Source organism: Theileria equi, chromosome 1, assembly GCF_000342415.1.
Source record: "Theileria equi strain WA chromosome 1, complete sequence".
Lineage (NCBI taxonomy): Eukaryota > Apicomplexa > Aconoidasida > Piroplasmida > Theileriidae > Theileria > Theileria equi.
In genome coordinates, this window is record NC_021366.1 from 510,993 (window position 1) to 529,857 (window position 18,865).

General features: G+C 37.9%; 12 protein-coding genes across 12 annotated transcripts; 5 read left to right on the forward strand and 7 right to left on the reverse strand.

Annotated features, from left to right (window-relative positions):
• Window positions 1–20: 20 nt before the first annotated feature.
• BEWA_020240 (hypothetical protein) lies at window positions 21–1,976 on the reverse strand (the record flags this gene model as incomplete). The annotated part of the gene is made up of 1 exon (XM_004828787.1): window positions 21–1,976. The coding sequence occupies one exon, from the start codon at window positions 1,974–1,976 to the stop codon at window positions 21–23; it is 1,956 nt and encodes a 651-aa protein (XP_004828844.1).
• Window positions 1,977–2,444: 468 nt separating this feature from the next.
• Window positions 2,445–3,352, reverse strand: BEWA_020250 (hypothetical protein; the record flags this gene model as incomplete). Its single annotated transcript, XM_004828788.1, has 4 exons — window positions 2,445–2,848; window positions 2,889–3,104; window positions 3,141–3,281; window positions 3,322–3,352. The coding sequence occupies 4 exons, from the start codon at window positions 3,350–3,352 to the stop codon at window positions 2,445–2,447; spliced, it is 792 nt and encodes a 263-aa protein (XP_004828845.1).
• Window positions 3,353–3,787: 435 nt separating this feature from the next.
• On the forward strand, window positions 3,788–5,569 carry BEWA_020260 (hypothetical protein; the record flags this gene model as incomplete). Its single annotated transcript, XM_004828789.1, has 1 exon — window positions 3,788–5,569. One exon carries the CDS (start codon window positions 3,788–3,790, stop codon window positions 5,567–5,569), a length of 1,782 nt encoding a protein of 593 aa, XP_004828846.1.
• A 45-nt stretch (window positions 5,570–5,614) lies between these two features.
• On the reverse strand, window positions 5,615–6,209 carry BEWA_020270 (hypothetical protein; the record flags this gene model as incomplete). Its single annotated transcript, XM_004828790.1, has 3 exons — window positions 5,615–5,827; window positions 5,865–5,982; window positions 6,022–6,209. 3 exons carry the CDS (start codon window positions 6,207–6,209, stop codon window positions 5,615–5,617), a joined length of 519 nt encoding a protein of 172 aa, XP_004828847.1.
• A 62-nt stretch (window positions 6,210–6,271) lies between these two features.
• On the forward strand, window positions 6,272–8,321 carry BEWA_020280 (DEAD box ATP-dependent RNA helicase family member protein; the record flags this gene model as incomplete). The annotated part of the gene is made up of 5 exons (XM_004828791.1): window positions 6,272–6,631; window positions 6,675–7,902; window positions 7,941–8,074; window positions 8,110–8,209; window positions 8,245–8,321. The coding sequence occupies 5 exons, from the start codon at window positions 6,272–6,274 to the stop codon at window positions 8,307–8,309; spliced, it is 1,887 nt and encodes a 628-aa protein (XP_004828848.1). The 3' UTR covers window positions 8,310–8,321.
• A 324-nt stretch (window positions 8,322–8,645) lies between these two features.
• BEWA_020290 (60S ribosomal protein L27a, putative) lies at window positions 8,646–9,115 on the forward strand (the record flags this gene model as incomplete). Its single annotated transcript, XM_004828792.1, has 2 exons — window positions 8,646–8,810; window positions 8,846–9,115. 2 exons carry the CDS (start codon window positions 8,646–8,648, stop codon window positions 9,113–9,115), a joined length of 435 nt encoding a protein of 144 aa, XP_004828849.1.
• Window positions 9,116–9,198: 83 nt separating this feature from the next.
• BEWA_020300 (hypothetical protein) lies at window positions 9,199–10,923 on the reverse strand (the record flags this gene model as incomplete). Its single annotated transcript, XM_004828793.1, has 1 exon — window positions 9,199–10,923. One exon carries the CDS (start codon window positions 10,921–10,923, stop codon window positions 9,199–9,201), a length of 1,725 nt encoding a protein of 574 aa, XP_004828850.1.
• A 231-nt stretch (window positions 10,924–11,154) lies between these two features.
• Window positions 11,155–12,010, reverse strand: BEWA_020310 (thymidylate kinase, putative; the record flags this gene model as incomplete). The annotated part of the gene is made up of 7 exons (XM_004828794.1): window positions 11,155–11,235; window positions 11,270–11,379; window positions 11,417–11,525; window positions 11,560–11,650; window positions 11,690–11,801; window positions 11,840–11,922; window positions 11,952–12,010. 7 exons carry the CDS (start codon window positions 12,008–12,010, stop codon window positions 11,155–11,157), a joined length of 645 nt encoding a protein of 214 aa, XP_004828851.1.
• A 240-nt stretch (window positions 12,011–12,250) lies between these two features.
• Window positions 12,251–14,069, forward strand: BEWA_020320 (protein kinase domain containing protein; the record flags this gene model as incomplete). Its single annotated transcript, XM_004828795.1, has 4 exons — window positions 12,251–13,281; window positions 13,320–13,486; window positions 13,522–13,655; window positions 13,692–14,069. 4 exons carry the CDS (start codon window positions 12,251–12,253, stop codon window positions 14,067–14,069), a joined length of 1,710 nt encoding a protein of 569 aa, XP_004828852.1.
• A 158-nt stretch (window positions 14,070–14,227) lies between these two features.
• Window positions 14,228–15,541, forward strand: BEWA_020330 (hypothetical protein; the record flags this gene model as incomplete). Its single annotated transcript, XM_004828796.1, has 1 exon — window positions 14,228–15,541. One exon carries the CDS (start codon window positions 14,228–14,230, stop codon window positions 15,539–15,541), a length of 1,314 nt encoding a protein of 437 aa, XP_004828853.1.
• A 28-nt stretch (window positions 15,542–15,569) lies between these two features.
• On the reverse strand, window positions 15,570–16,328 carry BEWA_020340 (hypothetical protein; the record flags this gene model as incomplete). The annotated part of the gene is made up of 3 exons (XM_004828797.1): window positions 15,570–15,790; window positions 15,825–16,049; window positions 16,085–16,328. The coding sequence occupies 3 exons, from the start codon at window positions 16,326–16,328 to the stop codon at window positions 15,570–15,572; spliced, it is 690 nt and encodes a 229-aa protein (XP_004828854.1).
• Window positions 16,329–16,438: 110 nt separating this feature from the next.
• Window positions 16,439–18,319, reverse strand: BEWA_020350 (glutamyl-tRNA synthetase, putative; the record flags this gene model as incomplete). Its single annotated transcript, XM_004828798.1, has 3 exons — window positions 16,439–17,198; window positions 17,234–17,416; window positions 17,451–18,319. 3 exons carry the CDS (start codon window positions 18,317–18,319, stop codon window positions 16,439–16,441), a joined length of 1,812 nt encoding a protein of 603 aa, XP_004828855.1.
• Between the last annotated feature and the right edge of the window lie 546 nt (window positions 18,320–18,865).

The following is an 18,865-nucleotide window of genomic DNA, read 5'->3' on the forward strand; positions in this document are numbered from 1 at the left end:
TTGGTGTGTAGCCTACACACTTAAAGTTTCTTGGGTGGTGATGGTTTTTTCAACAATTTGGGTGCAATAACAATTGGTACCAGTGGTTTAGTAGGTAATTTTGCCGAAACAGGTGCGTCAACCTTAGGAGGTGAGACTTCTACCTGGGCCTTTGGAATTACTTTAGGCGCTGGGATCATTGGTTGCGATGGAGCCTTCTTAACTTCTGGAGCCTTTGTTTTGGGAACGGCGGGTTGATCTTTTGGTTTTGGAGGCGCTAATAATGGCTTCGGGACCTTAGGTACCGCGGGTAAAGCCTTTGCCTTTGGTTCTTCCTTGGGTTCCTCAGCATTCTCTTTGGGAAGTACAGGTTCCTCTGTTTTTTCTCTTGCTGTGAACTTTCTCGTTAGTTTTTTAATAATCATATCCTTGATGCTATTCCTTGGTATAACTACATTCTCTTGTTCACTTGGTTTATCTTCAGAATTGTCCACAGCTTCGCTTGGTTCATCTTGTGGTTTCTTATTTTCCTCTATTGTAGCATGAGATTCTTCAACTGGAGCAGGGGGATCAGCTTTAACTTCTTCCTTGGAAATTTTGGCTTCGACATTTTGTTCCGCCTCCTCAGGCATTTTCTTCCCAAACATCTTAGCCAACTTAGTCACCATCGAATTTGAGGGTTTTGGACTAGCTGGGTCCTGTTCTTTTTTTGGTGGAGGCGCAGGTTTGGCTACTGTTGCTTTACCGTTGAATAATAGGGGCTTTCTGAAATTTGCATTCTTTTTTGGTTCAAACTGTTTTACTGGTTCACTCTTTTTGGGCTCATCTTTTGGTTCTTCCTTTCTGGGCGTAATTACTACTTGTGTGCGAGGGGTTTCCTTTTGTGTATGTTCAGTAGCCACCTTCATTAATTCATCTTGCTTGTTGGCGAAGTTAGTTGCCGGTAACCTGGCTTGACATGGAATTGGCAAAACAGTAACAACAACATCACCACAGTATACTCCATTGCTATCCAAAATATTCCATGGCTCACCTGGTTTTAATGTTTTATCGCTTATGATATTTGCATCAGCAGTTCCTATGAAATTCCCATCGGAATAAATGTCAACCATAAGTTTAGGAATAACATTTGGTATCTTTGGTGGAAGAGCAGCAATCTCTATTGTAGAATTGAATTCATAGACTTTCGAAGCATTGTCCAATGGCTTAACATTGGTTACAGCCAAACGGCTCTTGTTTGTATCTATAAGGCTTTTTGGTTCGTTGTCATACCTGAACAAGCAACCATAAGACGTAGGTTCAGGTGTTGGCAAATCACACTTTAACATCACCCTATGTACCTTTAATGCTATTCCTTGAAGTTGTGGAGGCTTTAAAACCGCATTGTTCTGTTCCATTGAAATGGGTTTCATAACTTCATTGGCAGTTATTTCCATACCATCATACTGTAACAGTACGGAATAAAGTGCATTATACAATGTATTCAGTCTAATATCAAGTTCCCTGCATGGGAATAGATATTCAAGGCATAGCTTTATGAATGCAACGCGGCTGTATCCCTGTATAACTGCACAACTTCCTATACCCACGAAGGCCTGAACTAGAGTGTCCATTTGTGTGTACAGTATATCAATTTTTTCTATAGTTTCCTTCAATTTTAGCGGTTGATCGATCATTGACTTGATCTTATTCTCTAAGCAATGTAGTTTATGATTGGATTCGTCTAGCTTCTGCTGGTAATTTACGATTTCTTGTTCCAACCTGTAGGCATCCTTTTCCGCTTGTTGCCTGAATTCCCTCTCTCTATTATAGAGTAAAAAGTAATTGCGCATTTTGCTTTCCAAGTCATCGAGCATATGCTCTATTATTTCAGGGTCCGGTCTCTTTCGGCCGTATACGCCATCCCTAGTTACGGTAGCTCTCGTCGGTAGGCTCATTTTATTCGCTTTAGCAGATAACTGCTGCCATGGATTACTTGTGGTTATATCAGACATCATTTTAAACTACATTTAGAATACGTTAGTACGAAAACAATATACTTCCGAAATTTAAATATTAAGGGATCTACACCTTAAAAATTACCAATAGGGATATGAGAAACTATTTTTAAAAACGTTATCTCCACAAACATTGACCTAAGGTCCATAGCCGAAAAATGTACCATTGATGCTCAGGCACCAATGGGCAGTAAGTGAGAACGCTCAAAACTCCGGTCTACTCCAAGATTACGGCCAGTATATTGTGAAATACCAGATAAAACCTCAATGTGTAAGCTAACTAACTAATTGTCAGAAATAAATGCAGAGATCATATATCCACTTTGGAAGCAGGCAAAAAGTTGAGACTCTGGTAATGCTATATATTAAGGATATCAGAAGTACCAATTTACGATAAATATTAGTCAATCTGGTGGGATGTTTGCTTCAACAATACGCCTATATCTAGTATGTTCTCAGAGCCTATAGTTAGACAATAGCCATTATGGTTAAGATGAGTGTCCACGTGATTTTAACATATGAGCAAACGTTTTTTACATATTTGCTGAACAGATAGCTGGATTGTATCGATTTATGAGAGCCACGACCGACTTTGTAATTATTGATTTCATCTACAATGCGCCTCTTTACTCGATCACTGACATCATTGAATACGACCGATTCAATTGGCTCTAAATCAGAGTCATTCATATGCGATAAGTATACACAATGGCTGTTTTGAGTGAATAATCTTCTCCAATCTGTATAGAGGATAAATGATATAACGGGCCTATTGCAGGCATTTAGTAGTATTGTCTTTAGCGTATCCACTGTAGTAGGTCTATATTTAGAGAAATCAATATTGACAACAGCTTTCTTTGTTTCCTTTTTTCCTGAAGAAGTTTTACAATATTGTCATATTATGTGTCAAACTTTTTATATTTTTGTGTGTATCCGATGGACTGGAGGTAGTTTCATCGCATTTATCCAATTCTTCCACAGGCATTCTGGCTATGTTTGTAGGACATTTGAATGGCTCCACGAAATATGTTGGATTATTGTTGTAAGTTGAGGGTCGAGTGAAAGATTTCAACTTGCTCAATATATTGGTTGGTGAATAGCTGTTGTCTACCAAAAGTGGTCGCCTCTCTAAACAACATTGTATCCATGGAGTAATAAACACACCAGCAAGTAGACGTATTGGCCTTATTTTATTTGGTCTAGGGTCCCTTTCAAGTTCGCGTAAATGGATCGTCTCAAATCTAACCATAGCGCCCTCAAATCCGGGAAGAATCCCGGTACCGTTTATGGAATGACCTCCATTGCCTAAATATCATAATAAAAATGTAGCTATGATTAAACAAACTCTTGTTACTCTTGACGCCATGTCCCTTCATCAGCACAAATGACCATGATATATCTCTATGTTAAACACTGATGTGTCTAAAGAAAAATGTACAATTGAAATCATAACATTTATAAGTCTAGATTGTTATATATGGAAATAATTTATGATTCCATAGCTATTGTAAAATAAAATTGGGAGTTAGTGGAACCAGTACTAGTAAAACGACAATAATCTTTTTTATTTATCGCATCAAGTTCATAGACCATAAATTTGTATTCTGTAAATTATTTTTATGAATAATATTCGATGTAATAATGTTTACCTTTTTTCCTTCTATCGTCCAATTTATAGGCACACAACTTCATTTTTCTTACATTACACCGATAAAAAGAGAAGTATATACTATATTCTCTGACGGGTAGAGTTTATTCGACTTTATTGGCGATGGAAGATAGACTCTTCCATCTAATCATACTTATCAACTATGTTTAGATCAGGAATAACTTTATCCAGGAAGAAGATAGTAACATCTATAACTGATAATAACACAAAACCGTCGTTAAAAGTTTACTATCTTCAAGAATTTGCCAAATCTAGGATTTCGGGAGTAGACAATGCGTTGCGTAAAGATGGATTAAAGTACAACAACTACCTATTATACGAACCTGAAATAGCAAATGAACAGAAAAAATTGGTTTCTGATGTGAATGAATCTATCAGAGATTTATCACCCGCTCAACTTCTCGCTACAGCAATTGCGTATAGTCGTTTGAGAAACGTAGGTAAACCCGAATGGAAACGTCTGTGTTCTGCCGTGAGTAAACACGCATATGCTCCGAGCTCTAATATAACTGGAATATCTTCTAGTGAAGTGTCAATGATACTTTATTGTTATGCTACAACATTTACACATCAACTACCAGCAACATTTAGGCTATTGAGGTGGGTAGTAAGAGAAGTAGGATCATTAAATGAACGAGATGTCTCGATGATATTGTATTATATGAGACGTACAAAATGTATTCCTACAGATTTGACGAATGAAAATCATGTTGCATATGCGAAGATATTGCGTTCTATTACTTTGGGTTTGTCCCATATAGGTGGGAATAAATTAAAAAGATACACTCCAAATGGTTTAGTTGCAGTTGTATATAATTTTGCTACTATCGGAATGATCCCTTGGTCACTTGTCTATCACGCGTGTAATTTGATACGCAAGTCTACCTCAAAACTTAACATTAAGGCTATTTCATTACACTCAAGATCACTTGCATTACTTATGTTAAGAGACAACAAAACTTTGGAATCTTTTGCTATGCTGGCAAATTCTGCTAAAGTATTGCCTGTTCCCTCGATTTCTTGCCTTCTTCATTCTTTTGCTAAACTCAAATTTCGACCAAAATCGGACATAACATCTATATTATCCCAAATAACAAAATCTATATTTTCTTTTCAAGATCAGAATGTAGCACAAATAGTATATGCTCTAGGTCAGTTAGGTTTACACTGTAGGGACGTTTTTGAAAGTATTTCAACGTTTATACAGTCTCGTATTGAATATCAATCGCCTCAGCATTTAGCAATGTTTATGCAAGGTTATGCTAGAGTTGGCATTTATGATAAAGAAACTGTAAAGGTCATTATGAATCATTCAATGGAATTGCTTACCGGATTTACTCTATCGCAGCTTGTATCACTAATGGATGGAGCACTGATTTTGGGACATTTTGAACAGGATAAATTTACAAGATTTTTAACTCGATTTACTTCTATACGATCAGACAACATTCCCGATCACATCCTAAATCAATTAAATCGCATAATGTATTGTATACGTTTGGAGCACCAAAGCTTTGTCACTACTTCGGAATATTTCATGCAAAACCTTATAAATCAATATCAGGGAGCGTTCATGATCAAGCCGTTACAATCATACAATCAGGCTTTATATGAGTGCTTGAAGGAAACAGATAGCGAATATGTTTTAAACAAAAAAATTGGGCTCTACAATGTTGATGTGCTTTTACAAAATAATACATCTGTGGAACTTTTGTCACAGGGATCTGTTTGTCCGCTGACTGGAAGTGCATTAGGAGCAGTACAACTCAAAAAACGACATATAGAACTACTTGGATATAAGCATATACAAATAAACAGGAGAGAATGGTTTGAATATTTGTGTATTGTGAAATACAAATGCTATAGGCTCAAGAAAAATCTAACCGATCGAAAAAATTCGATACTCAAGTGCTTAGATGAATAGTAAATTTGTCTAAATTATTGTTGAATTGTACTAAAATATGTAAAACTAACAATGTTCGTCAAAAACCGCATCAACCGTAGACGGAAAACCTAAGGATTCCAACGACCCCTTTATAATACCAGATATTAGCGAGAGATAGAGAGTTCTGTATACGTTAACAGATGTATTCTGATACTTTGGATTATCTACATCCTTTGATGGATTAAAATTGACGTTCTCTAGCCAGTAGATGTCATCCGAAAAGACAATATACACACCCTGGACAGGTAATATCAATATATCCGCTGAGTCTTACCTGACTATTAGACTGTAGTCTAGTCGCCTGCTTCCCAAATAGATAAATCCACAAATCTCTGCAAATGAATACCATACATTTATTAGATTCCCAGATACGACCTTTGGATAGTGTTAGTCTACGGAGTTTGTTTTTACAATGGAATTTCTCTACACACCTTGATATTATTTTTGCCCCTAAAGAGTAGCCTTGTGTTTGTAGCGAGGAATGGACAGATGTATGTGTTTCTTCATCTTGCGATTTGTCCAGTGCAATATCCCCGATTGATGGGATTGGTCTTGAAACATGATACCTAATTATTTCATTTATAAGTATAACTTGCGATCTTCTAGAAACTTCGCCCATTATTTAAGCAGTGCTAGACTCGGTCGTTGACCTTCCCGACATCCACGGTCACTTGTAGTTAAATGCCATTTTTGGAGACGCAAAATATAATTAAAAAGGTGTACTATAGTGAAGAATTGAATGATATAGAGCATATACCACTAAAAATACGTAGATCCCCGTGTAAAATTAACACGTTTAAAGATGATTTCAAGAACAAAGATACTGAAAATAGGTGCAAAGACCTGGTTGGAAAGCCGTTTGAAGAAGGCAAAGAAGGCGACCAACTCTATGATAAAATCCATCAAGAAAAAGGGGAAAGGGAAAGAGGTAGAGCAAGAAGGCTCTATGCCGATTCACGGTGCTTGATAGATCATCTGAAGAGTTGTAAAAACGATGAATCGGATAGAGTAAAGGTTGAGAAAGAAAATACCTTTAAAAATGTATGTAAAGTGCATATCTGTAGCGTAAATATTTTCGATACAGGTTAAGCGTTTGTTAAATACCCCTCTCCAGCCAACAATTGGGGAGAATAACCATAAGGGACATATAGAAACAATTTATCGCATACATAAAAAGTACAGGAGGGTTCCAGAATCGTTGGCAAATGAAATTAGGGAGGCGCTTTTCATACATGTTGATGGATTTGATGTTCCTCCACCAATCGTTAAATTCAAAGACATGAAGTTTCCGCGATCCATATTAATAGCTTTAAAAGATAAAGGAATACGTGATCCAACTCATATACAAATGCAGGCTTTACCAATTGCTTTACTTGGCAGAGATATTATTGGCATATCTTCTACTGGAAGTGGAAAGACCTTGGTTTTCGTTCTTCCAATGATAATGAAAGCACTAGAAATGGAAGTTAGAAGTAAACTTATAGAAGGGGAGGGCCCTTTTGGACTAATTATATGTCCATCTAGAGAATTGGCATTACAAACTCATGATATTGTTAGCTACTTTTCTAAATACATTGAAAAATTTGATGGCCCAAAGCTATTCTCACTTGCTATTATTGGAGGTTCTAGTCTTTCTAAGCAAAGTTACAAGTTGGAAAATGGTGTGCATATGGTTATAGCAACACCTGGAAGGCTAAATGACCTGTTAATGAAGAAAATGTTGAACCTGTCTCAATGTAAATACCTGTGTTTTGATGAAGCAGATAGGTTGGTAGATCTTGGCTTTGAAGATGAAATACGCAGCGTTCTTGCTGGTTTTCGTAATCCAAGGCAAACCTTATTATTTTCCGCAACTATGCCAAGAAAGATACAAGAATTTGCAAAAACTGCCCTGGTGGATCCTATAATAGTGAATGTAGGAAGAACGGGTGCATCTAACACTAACGTTATACAATATGTAGAATTGGTAACAGATGAAGAAAAATTGCCCGCAATATTAAGATGTCTACAAAAGACTGCACCACCTGTATTAATATTTTGTGAAAATAGACAAGATGTTGACGTTATACATGAGTATCTGCTTCTCAAAGGTGTAGAAGTTGCATCGATACACGGGGGATTTAGCCAAGAGGACAGAAAAACAGCAATTGAACAATTTAGGGACGGAAAGAAGGATGTTTTGATCGGAACAGATGTGGCATCAAAGGGACTCGACTTTCCATCTGTTCAACACGTCATCAATTTTGATATGCCACACGTAATAGAGGACTACATACACCGTATAGGCAGAACAGGAAGGCAAGGGAACCAAGGTGATCACATTGTCTGCATGTTATACACCGACCTTTAGGCATAACAACTACCTTTATCACTGAGAAGGTAGAATCGACAATCCTAGCCGATCTCAAGATAATGCTCATGGAAGCAAACCAGGATATCCCAAAATTCATGGATAAAATAAACGTATCCGGTTACAACCTCAAGGTTTGTAAGTATCACTGTTATAACCTTAATAATAGGAAACTGGAGGACAAAGGGGATGCTCCTTTTGCGGTGGACTGGGTCACAACATATCACAGTGTCATAAACTAGAGAATCAGATGAGTAAACAACTAACAGGTTTGTGGATATGGCAAAATACAGTCATTGTGTAGGTAAAGACGGACAAACTTCGGGAAACAATAACGATCACTTTTCATGTCAATCCGAAGACTTATAATAATGTAAAATAACTAAATCACATGCTTTAACATTACTATTCGTTATATTTCTCTGCTGTATTTTATCGGGTGGAGCTGTCGGCCTATCATGGGGAAGGCTGGTAGTCTCGGCGCGTAACAGACAATTTTTATCCGTTTATAATTTATACGACATCACAGGTTTGTTTTGTTTTATATTTTAGTTGGTGTACCTGGGACTGACTCATTTGTGTTTCCCAGATAACTCTGTGTCTTGCGTCTATTCTCTATGTACTCGTAAAGTCGTTGACATTCATTATTTAACGATAAAATATTGTAGGGTGGTACATTTATTAGTTTTAAGGTATATTTTAAAGATGACAACCAGATTTAAGAAGTGCCGTAAGTTGCGTGGCCACGTTTCCGCTGGTCACGGAAGAGTTGGAAAGCATCGTAAACATCCCGGTGGTCGTGGTAACGCTGGTGGTGATAGCCATCACAGAATCTTGTTTGACAAGTTCCATCCTGGTTATTTTGGAAAGGTGAGATTTCCCACATTTAGACTAAGACGTTGTAGGTTGGTATGCGTCACTTCCACAAGATCAAGAACCAAACATTCTCCAAATCCATCAATGTCAATCAATTGTGGAATTTGGTTCCAGAGGATGTCCGCACTGGATCTGCAGACAAGGCTCCAGTGGTTGACGTCATCCAAAAGGGATTTTTCAAAGTCCTTGGCACTGGCAGCTTGCCAAAGCGCCCAATTATTGTAAAGGCACGTCTTTTCAGTAAGATTGCCGAAAAGAAGATCAAGGAAGCTGGCGGAGCCTGTGTTTTGGTCGCCTAAACTACTCAACCGTAGCTTTGTAAATCTCTCTACAATACTACATATTATATAAAATACATTATTATCTTGAGGATTGTTGAAGCTTAACGCCCAAGTTTGCTAGTGGAGGATCCGAAAAGGCTGCTGGTGGAGTTTGGCTGGTATATGGCCAGAGCTGTTCCAGTCGATGTGCTTGAGCCCGTGTTCGTGCTAGATGACCCAAAGAGGCTACCACCAGTATTAGTACTAGTACTTGTGGAACCAAACAGACTCTTTGAATTAGTACTTCCGAATAGGTTTGTGTTTGTATTTTGTGTAGTATTTCCAAATAGATTGGAGGTTGTGTTTGTTGTATTTGTAGAACCGAATAGATTTGATGACGTGGTAGTGCCACTAGTGTTTCCAAACAAACTAGTAGATGGAGCAGTGGTGGTAGAAGAAGAACCAAATAAACCACCCGTTGTATTGTTTGTAGTTGTACCAAACAAACCAGTACCAGTAGATGTACCAGTATTGGAACCAAATAGACTTCCGGATGTTGTATTAGTGGTACCAGATGTATTGCCAAACAAACCAGTAGAAGTACTACCACCAATACCAGAAGTCGAAGTTGAAGTCAAATCAGGGCCAGTAACCAGATCTTTAATATTATATCTACTATCCTTAAGTGCGACAAATTTGGAATCCTTATATGCCGTGTTAAATCTTTTTAAATATTCAATTTTCCTCTTTATATCAGATTTTGACGATGTATCCGATTTTTCGCATGGTTTTTCAGTTGGTAATCCCACAGCTTCCATAAAACTTCTCTTGAGCTTGCTGGTCTCGGGGGTTATATTTGCCCAAATATCCTTCTTAGAATCCTTATGTACTATAGCATCAGCACGCTCCAACAATTTAGAAATGCGATCACCAATCAATGTAATTCGCTGACGCTGACTATCTAAAACGTCTTCTATGAATTTAGACGCCTTTTTTACATCAATGTTTTTCAACGATTGAACAATATTCTGTATAAGCTGTATTTCATCCTTGAGAAGCCTAGTTTTCTCTAAAAGTTCCTTGGACATCTGAACATTTAGGTGATTGGGAACCTTGAAACTTGTTACGATATTAGAACTGTTTGCGGGTTCGGATAAAAGAACATCGGCCAGTCTTCTTGCCTTTATTGATATTAAATTTTGGGTGTCCTGTTTTGAACACTTTTCCTTAACCTTATTATGAAACTTGTCCTGCTGCAGCTTTATATCATTCAAGGTATTTTTCACTTTATCACTCAGAGTTACGCACTGAGTATCTAAGGAATCCAACTGTTGAATTAGTCCCATGATACTGTTTAGGGTTTTTTCCTGTATGACCAGCAGGATATCTGCAACGTCAAATTGTCCCTTCCATTCTGGCACGATCGTAGTTAGCTGTCTCACTGTAGATCTAGCATTTATGAAATTTGGCTTCTGTGTAAGATTGCTTGTTTGATTAGTAGCAGTAGTACTTCCGAATAGGTTTGTGTTTGTTGTATTTGTAGAACCGAATAGATTTGATGACGTGGTAGTGCCACTAGTGTTTCCAAACAAACTAGTAGATGGAGCAGTGGTGGTAGAAGAAGAACCAAATAAACCACCCGTTGTATTGTTTGTAGTTGTACCAAACAAACCAGTACCAGTAGATGTACCAGTATTGGAACCAAATAGACTTCCGGATGTTGTATTAGTGGTACCAGATGTATTGCCAAACAAACCAGTAGAAGTACTACCACCAATACCAGAAGTCGAAGTTGAAGTCGTACTGGTACCTCCAAAAGAAGGAGTTTTTCCAAATAGCGATGTCATTTTGGAACGCAGAGAAGAACGTCTAGTTTAACGTCAATTTCCATGCCATAATACCAATCCAAAATGAAATTTCACAATGATAGTACAATAAATGGCGGTTTAGGTTACGATACCCAATTCACTCACCCATCCATTGGGTCCCTCATGGAGCAACCAAGCACAAGCGTAACATCAAGATTACATAGAAATAGATCATTATTAGTTTATTTTTTAGAAAAACTATATGCTATTTCAGAATTTTAATTTGGTTAATGGTCGATCCGGACCCTTTATTATCTCCATTGTAGTTTTGTAGATCTTTTCGTGAATTACCTGGTAGTTTGTGATATATTCAGAGAAAACATACACTTGGATCATCTGAAGCGTCTATGTCACGCCAATACGGCAAATTATCGAAGCGTCTGAAAACGTCATACACCTTTTCCAAAGTCTTGACCTTTTCATAAATCTCGTCACCTACGGATACAAGTTAGGTATAAATACAAGGTATTACCAAAACTGCTCCTAGTACAAGTGTTTTGTGCCGAAACGTTCATAAAGAAAACAACATCTGGTTCAACAATTCCACAATCTGGTACTTTACACCAATCAAAATTCAAACCCTAAAGTGTTGGTTTAAAAAGTATTACAACAAACCTCAGCGCCTACAGAATAAGAAATCCCCGAATATGCGTATCTATCCAGTAAAACGTGTGTGCCGGATTCCAACAATTTTGCGATTCTGCTCCTATAAAGACGTTACGTGGATCCGGTAGATAAAACTCACATGTTCTCCCATCTATTTGCGGAGAATAACAAGTGCAAGGCTTGTCTAGGCATTTCTTCATCTTTGCGTTTCAGGTAATCCTCCAGTAGTGATCCGATTCTAGTACTTCGATCTGCATGGATTTATTATTTTCACAATAAAACAAGATACCTGGGAATCCTATCGTTTGATGAGGTATATTTTCTAATGTGAGTCTCTCTGATAATAACTTTATTTGCGATGTTTTGCCTGATCTAAGAACGTTGACAAAAAACGAAATTACCTGTCAATTCCCTCAAAGACAATCAATTTGCCCTTGACGGCAGTGGGATTGTCGTCCATTTTGGTGGGAAATACTTCTTCGAGTCACCAAATTGAATCCAACACAACATCATGGGGAGCGAATTCCTTGTTATACCAAAAAAATAGGATAGTATTTGGCTGGATTCTGCCTAGTGGGCTATGAACAAATATTAGTATGTTGTGATGAATACACATTTAAGATTTCTTCATCACGGGTGAAAATAAACCCCTATCTTATTTTGTAGACTTAAAAGGACCCTAGACATACCCAAAGTTAAAATGCCTGGACTATTTAATTCGAATAATTCAAAGTTATTCGACTATAAACTGGACAGAAGGAAAACATCGATAGTTGATATAGATTCCAACGCCCCGTTCGCAGATACAGACACGAATTTGGGTCTCTCATCCAGGTCGCTGGAGAATAGACTGGAAGCACATGTTTTACAGAATAATGATCCGTTAAAGGGTATGTTCGACGAAGGAATCCTCCTAGATCAATGTCTAGATGACCATGGATTGCAATACGACTGTTCTTCCAGTTATATAGAATCTGTTGATCCTAATTGGTTCAGGGATGAAAGCAATCACAAGGCACGCAATATAACAGATGCTTTGTCGTTTGTGAAAAAGCTAGGCCAGGGTGTTTACGGTGACGTTTTCTTGTGTCATCTAAGGGATAATCCCTCTAAACAGTTTGCCGTTAAAAGAGTTAGACAGGCGCCTACACCTGTGGAAAATATTTTTGGATTAGAACAAAATATAGTAAAAGAATTACACGCATTAAGATCCCTAAAAAGACCTCACGTGAATATAGTAAGACTATATGACTATTGCTCCGCAATTGAAAATTACACACCAACTACTAATAAGCAGGGATATCCCATAACTAATAGTACAAACAAGACATGTATCGTCTTTTATCTCATATTTGAGCTTTGTGATATGGACTTGAATCAGTTTGTCAAGGAAAACGCTTCAAAATATAAGCCTCATGAAATAGATCTATTGTCTAGTGCTTTGCAACATTCAGATGGAGGTGATTGTAAAATTCAGGATCTTATAGATTATTCTAAAAACTTCTATCTTAAAAACAAGCTCAATAATTCAACCTCAGTTAAAGATAAGATTCCATTACCTGCACTAGACGAGGATATTGCCAAGGTAGTTATGTATCAACTATTACAAGGATTATCGTATTTACATTCCAATCGCATAATACATCGTGATATTAAGCCGCAAAATATCCTTTTAAAGAAATCCAATGACACTTTTGGTACCTTTGCCACACCTAAATCTACACAGACATGGTTTGTTTTGCTCTTATACCCATCAATACAACATATAGGCAAGTAAAAATAGGTGATCTTGGCCTATCCACAATCATACCGGCACGATATCTGGCAACAATGACAGAGGAAGTCGTTACATTATTGTATAGACCTCCAGAATTGTTGTTAGGGGATTGTAAATATACAACAGCTGTAGATATATGGTCAACAGCTGTAACTGTCGGTGAGTTTTAATATATTGTTATCAACTTTCTCCAGGTGAATGCCTCCTGGGCAAACCAATGTTCCGTGGTAGGACAGAATTTAGTGTGTTGATGCGTATTATATGTACTGTTGGCACTCCTTCGGAATCTGAAATTCCTCAGATATCAAAAAAACTAAAATATTTAACGGTATGATAAAGATTTAACATATAAAACTCCTTATAGGAAAATGTTCCGCGAATGGAGAGAGATGTGCATGATACTCTAAGGAAGATGTTTACTGATCATTTCGGGAGACAGCTAATAAGCGACTGTGGCTTGGATTTATTTGTAAAAATGCTACAGTTTCTACCTAATAACAGGATAACTGCAGAAGAAGCATTAAAACATCCGTGGTTCTCAGATATAAGTTCTCTCTTGAGACCTTCCGTCGCTAGGGTTTACACATCTACTCTGGGATCACTTTACAAGGGATATAATGAGATGATACCCTTGCCATTCAAGGGTAACGTGGATGAGTTCAAGAAAAAGCTGAAGGAAAAGCGAAATAAACACGAAAAAATCAATATAGACAACTTTGTTGCACAATTTATATTCCCATAGGTGAAATTCGCCAAATTTCAAATCGTGTTCAGTTACTATAAATTAGCCACTATGCCTTGTAGACAAACGATGCCCGCTACATGGTGCTATTGCTCGTTTTATGCACATGAAGAGCTAAATACACACACATTCCATGTAATTCTCCAATGTTGTAATTTATGGCGCTGAAAAATAAGGCAGCCGAACCCTGCGAAGGTCTGACACCTAAGGCAAAAGGTCCGCAAATTGCCAAGGATGCAGACCTGAAACAAAGCAGCCCTTCACCTCTGAAATTTCGGTCATTTGAAGCGTTTTACAAGCACTATAGTCAAAAACAATCGCATGATCAAGTCTCACAACTCAAGTCCTCTCCACAAATGTGTAAATACAAGGTCACTGTGATTGATAAGGGCGAATGTGCAAAGGGAAACATCCCAAGTAACATAGCAGATGATATGGAACCCTTGGTTATCCGTACATCTGATAAACATAAGGATCTTCTGGACTCAAGTCGAGCGGCTCAACCCTCCAAGCAACCGATTTTGGAAAGCGAATACTTCAAGGGCCGTGTTAAGCGCATCTGCCAAATCTTTCAAAAGGCTCACGATGATTCTAACTATCGTGAAGCATTGCAACAGGCTATTCTTAAAAAGAAACGTTCAAAGGTTACCTCATCCAGGAGAGCTAATAATACACACTTTGCCGAAAAAAAGTCGGCAACTCCCAGCAAACTCGTTCCTCCAGAAGATAAAAAGGCTGGAAAACTAGAGCAAGGTCACACAATTACAGCCGACACACCTAGAAACATCCCTTCCCAAAGGGATCATATACCACGTTCCAAACCCAGCATACATCCACCGGCTACGCCTGGGTCCAAAATAACAAAGGTACAACCACTAAAGTTAGAAGAAAGTGCACTCGATCCAACGGTACTATTAGATGATAATCCAGAACACTTTGGAAAACGAACATGGCTAAAACACACCACGCCATCACCCAAAGCCGGATCTCCTGTAAAACAGAAAATAAACTACCCTTTGGCATTTGACACATCAACTTTGCTAACTAGCGTTGCAGAGGAACAAGATATACTAGAAGATGACGATTCACACACAGTGGAACAAGGTGCCAACGAAAACCTCATTGAAGACATCCTAAGTCGATTCCTGACTGATCCAACCTTTGGAGAAAACTTTATCAACCTCTTGGAGGGAATAAATTCGTTCTCTGAATCTGACATAAATCACATTTCGCAAATCCTCAACGATTTGGATTTTCTGGTCGAAAACGATGAGTCTGATCCGGGTAGCCCATACAAGGTAAACGAAGAAAACAACCAAACGGCATTCGGTTGGTTCTTTAATAAGCCACAGGTGTTCGATATAAATCTTACTGATCGCACCGAGGCAGAAATTCCTGAACAACTTGAACAGATCCCAGAAGACCTCCGCATCAACAATGCTGGCCAGTTTAAATGGATAAATGAAATCTAAGAGTACCATGTACTTGTAGACTTAATATTTAAGTGAATTTTATCCTGTTAAGATAGACGACTATTGAAGACACGATAAGAGCCGGGGGAAGGCACTGATAAACAATATACAAATCAATCTGAAAATTGTATGGGTTCGGCATCCTAGAGGGAAATTCTCTAAACTTCTCCATTTCTTTTAGAAAGGGTGCGGAGCGATTGATTATAAGTAGTTCGGATAATGTCAAAAGTGGGAACATTGTTATAAACACTGAGTTGTCATGAGATTTATATAATAAACGTACTCTTTTGGTAGATCCATTCCAAGAACTCGCTTCTTTGCTGTCTTTTGAAGTTTATCGCGTTTATACAGTGCAAAATATTCAAACTTGTCCATATACATATGTTAACTAAAGCCCAGCGTGGTTCGAGTGTCTCCTTCAATAAGTTGAACGATATAAAGTACATGATATAACCCTTCACATGGTGAAATAATGTCATATAGAGACATTTTTTATCGTACTCTGTTCCTATAAATAGAGAGATAAAGCAGATAACACCGTACCAAAATATACATAGAAAATATTCAGGCTGTGTACAACCGTTGCAAGTTTGAATGCGTTTTCGACCGAACTCCACAATCCATATATAGATACTGCATTTAAATTAAAGGTGGCACCTGTGTAGACATTCTTATAAATATAATATACGATTAGACCCTCGATGTAGAGCCACAGAGCAAGTACCACACAATTAAATGCTATAATTGCTCTATTATAGAGTCTATCTGGTGGAAGTTTTAATCCCATCTTACGATAAAACGTGTACACTGATCATTCGCGAAACAACGACCGCACCACAAAGCGAACGTGGATAAATAAATCTACGATAGCAATTTACATAAAGTCAATTTAGGTGGTTATGTTGCCTTTCCTTTTGCAGCTTTTTTGGCCAGCCTAGCTGCCATCGCCTCTTCACGTTTCTTCTTCTCCAATTCCTTGTGTAACTTGGAGTCCTTTGTGTTACTGAATGAATCAATTAATGTAGCAGTCAAATTGAAAATGTGTTCATTATCACTACTGTCTGGGTCTTTTGTGAAATAGCCGTTTCTTTCAAACTGTAGAGGATCTCCGACATTCATCAATGTTGCCTCCTTCTCCACGAGTCCCTTGTAAATCTTTAGGGATTCCTTATTCAAATTCTCCAACCATCCTAATTCGCCTTCAGTATCTTCCTTTGGATCTGGTTTGGTAAATAATCTAGAGTACCACCTAAAGGTTGCGTTTACAGCATCCACCGGGTTCAGCCAGTGGATCGTAGCCTTCACTTTTCTCTTTTCTGCTGGTGCCTGTCCACCCTTGGTACTAGGATCATATTCACAGATTAATTTTTCTAGTTTGTCACCGTTTTTAACAACTTGTTTGCATTTGATCCAGTATGTGTGGAACAATCTAACTTCGTTGCCAACATAAAGGCGGAAGAAATCTTCACTGGGAGATTCTGAAAAGTCCTTGGCATCAATATAAAAACGCTTTCCGAATGTCAAATGTCTAACACCATCGCCAATATTCTTTTTGATTTCCACAGGTTCAGTATGATCCTCCGCTAAATTCTCAATCTCAACTAATATGGGATCTATTACTGCAAAGTATCTGGTGGAAAGTTTGTTCATAGAATCTCTGCAAAACATTGTCTGAAGGAAAATATAACATACCTGATGCAATTTTCGAGTAATTCAATCTGTATCATATTCTGCCTTTTTGCTACGCCTATTTTGGTACAAAAGTTCTTAATTGCTTCTGGAGGGCAACCTCTACGCCTTAAACCAGAGATTGTAGGCATTCTTGGATCATCCCATCCAGATACAATCTTGTTATTGACTAAATGCAGCAATAACCTGAAACAGATGTGACAAATGTATCGATACTCACCTCTTGCTCATAACACAGTAAGATAGGTTTAATCTGGCAAATTCTATCTGTCTAGTCCTAGGAATATCTAATTTCTCTTGAAACCAGTCGTAAAGTGGTCTATGGAGCTCAAATTCAGTAGTACAAATGGAGTGCGTAATGCCTTCAATACTATCGGATTGCCCGTGTACGTAATCATACATTGGATAAATAATCCACTTATCTCCTGTGTTTGGATGTGAAGCCCTAATAATACGATATAAAATTGGATCTCTCATATTCATATTACTAGATGCCATATCAATTTTTGCGCGCAATACGCAACTTCCATCTGGAAAATGTCCATCTCTCATCTTTTGGAATAGGTCCAAATTTTCCTCAATACTCCGGTTTCTATATGGAGAATCTGTTCCAGGGACTGTAAGAGAGCCTCTTGCAGCTCTAATTTCCTCGACGGTCTGACTGTCAACATATGCCAATCCTTTTTTTATTAGAAGAATGGCCCAATCATAAAGCTGGTCGAAGTAGTTTGATGCATAATATAGGTGTTCTCCCCAATCATATCCCAGCCATTTTACATCATTCTGGATGGATTCAATGTACATAACATCCTCCGCCAAAGGATTTGTGTCATCAAATCTCAAGTGTGTTCTACCGCCAAATTTTTTTGAGAGCTCAAAATTCAAGCATATAGATTTAGCATGACCTATATGTAAAAATCCATTAGGTTCTGGCGGGAAACGGGTTACTATGTGGGTGTGTTTTCCTGTTTTAATGTCATCCTCTACTATCTGAAGAATAAAGTTGGTAGATAGTTCCTTTGAGCCATCCAATGTAGTCTTTTCAAGACTGGAACAGAGAGATGAAACTGAATTTGATTCGCCAGCCATTATATCTTTACAATTAAAAGAAGTTTTACTCAAAAAACGGAAACCTCTGGCTAAGAAGCTCATAAAAATACAAAATAACAAATGTTTAGATCCAAATAACCCTCATAATCTAAGATTAGTATATCTCAACTAACTTTATAGGTGCAACCACTTTTGAGGTGTAGACGATGAGAAAATAAAATCTAGAGGTGAGCGAGCACCGAGGGAAATTGCACATTCCAAAATATTGAGAGGCAAAAGTGGAAATCCCTGTCAGATGTTTACGGTTATATATTTGAAGAGTTATGAGTGGAATTACGGAAACGTTAAGTACTACAAAGCGTCAACAATGACCACCAATGCCTGTACCTGTGCAGGGGTAAAACAGTACTATTCTAGAAAACTAGTAGATATTAAGGCAAATTCTGTTGGTTAACTGTGAGATATGGTCACGATATCAAATAGTCAAGGGTAAATGACACATCGTAACCTATGACATTGTCGGAGCCAGGATCAGAGTGAAAAGATCGTCTAATCACCAAAAAGTACTCTATTTGAGGTTTTGAC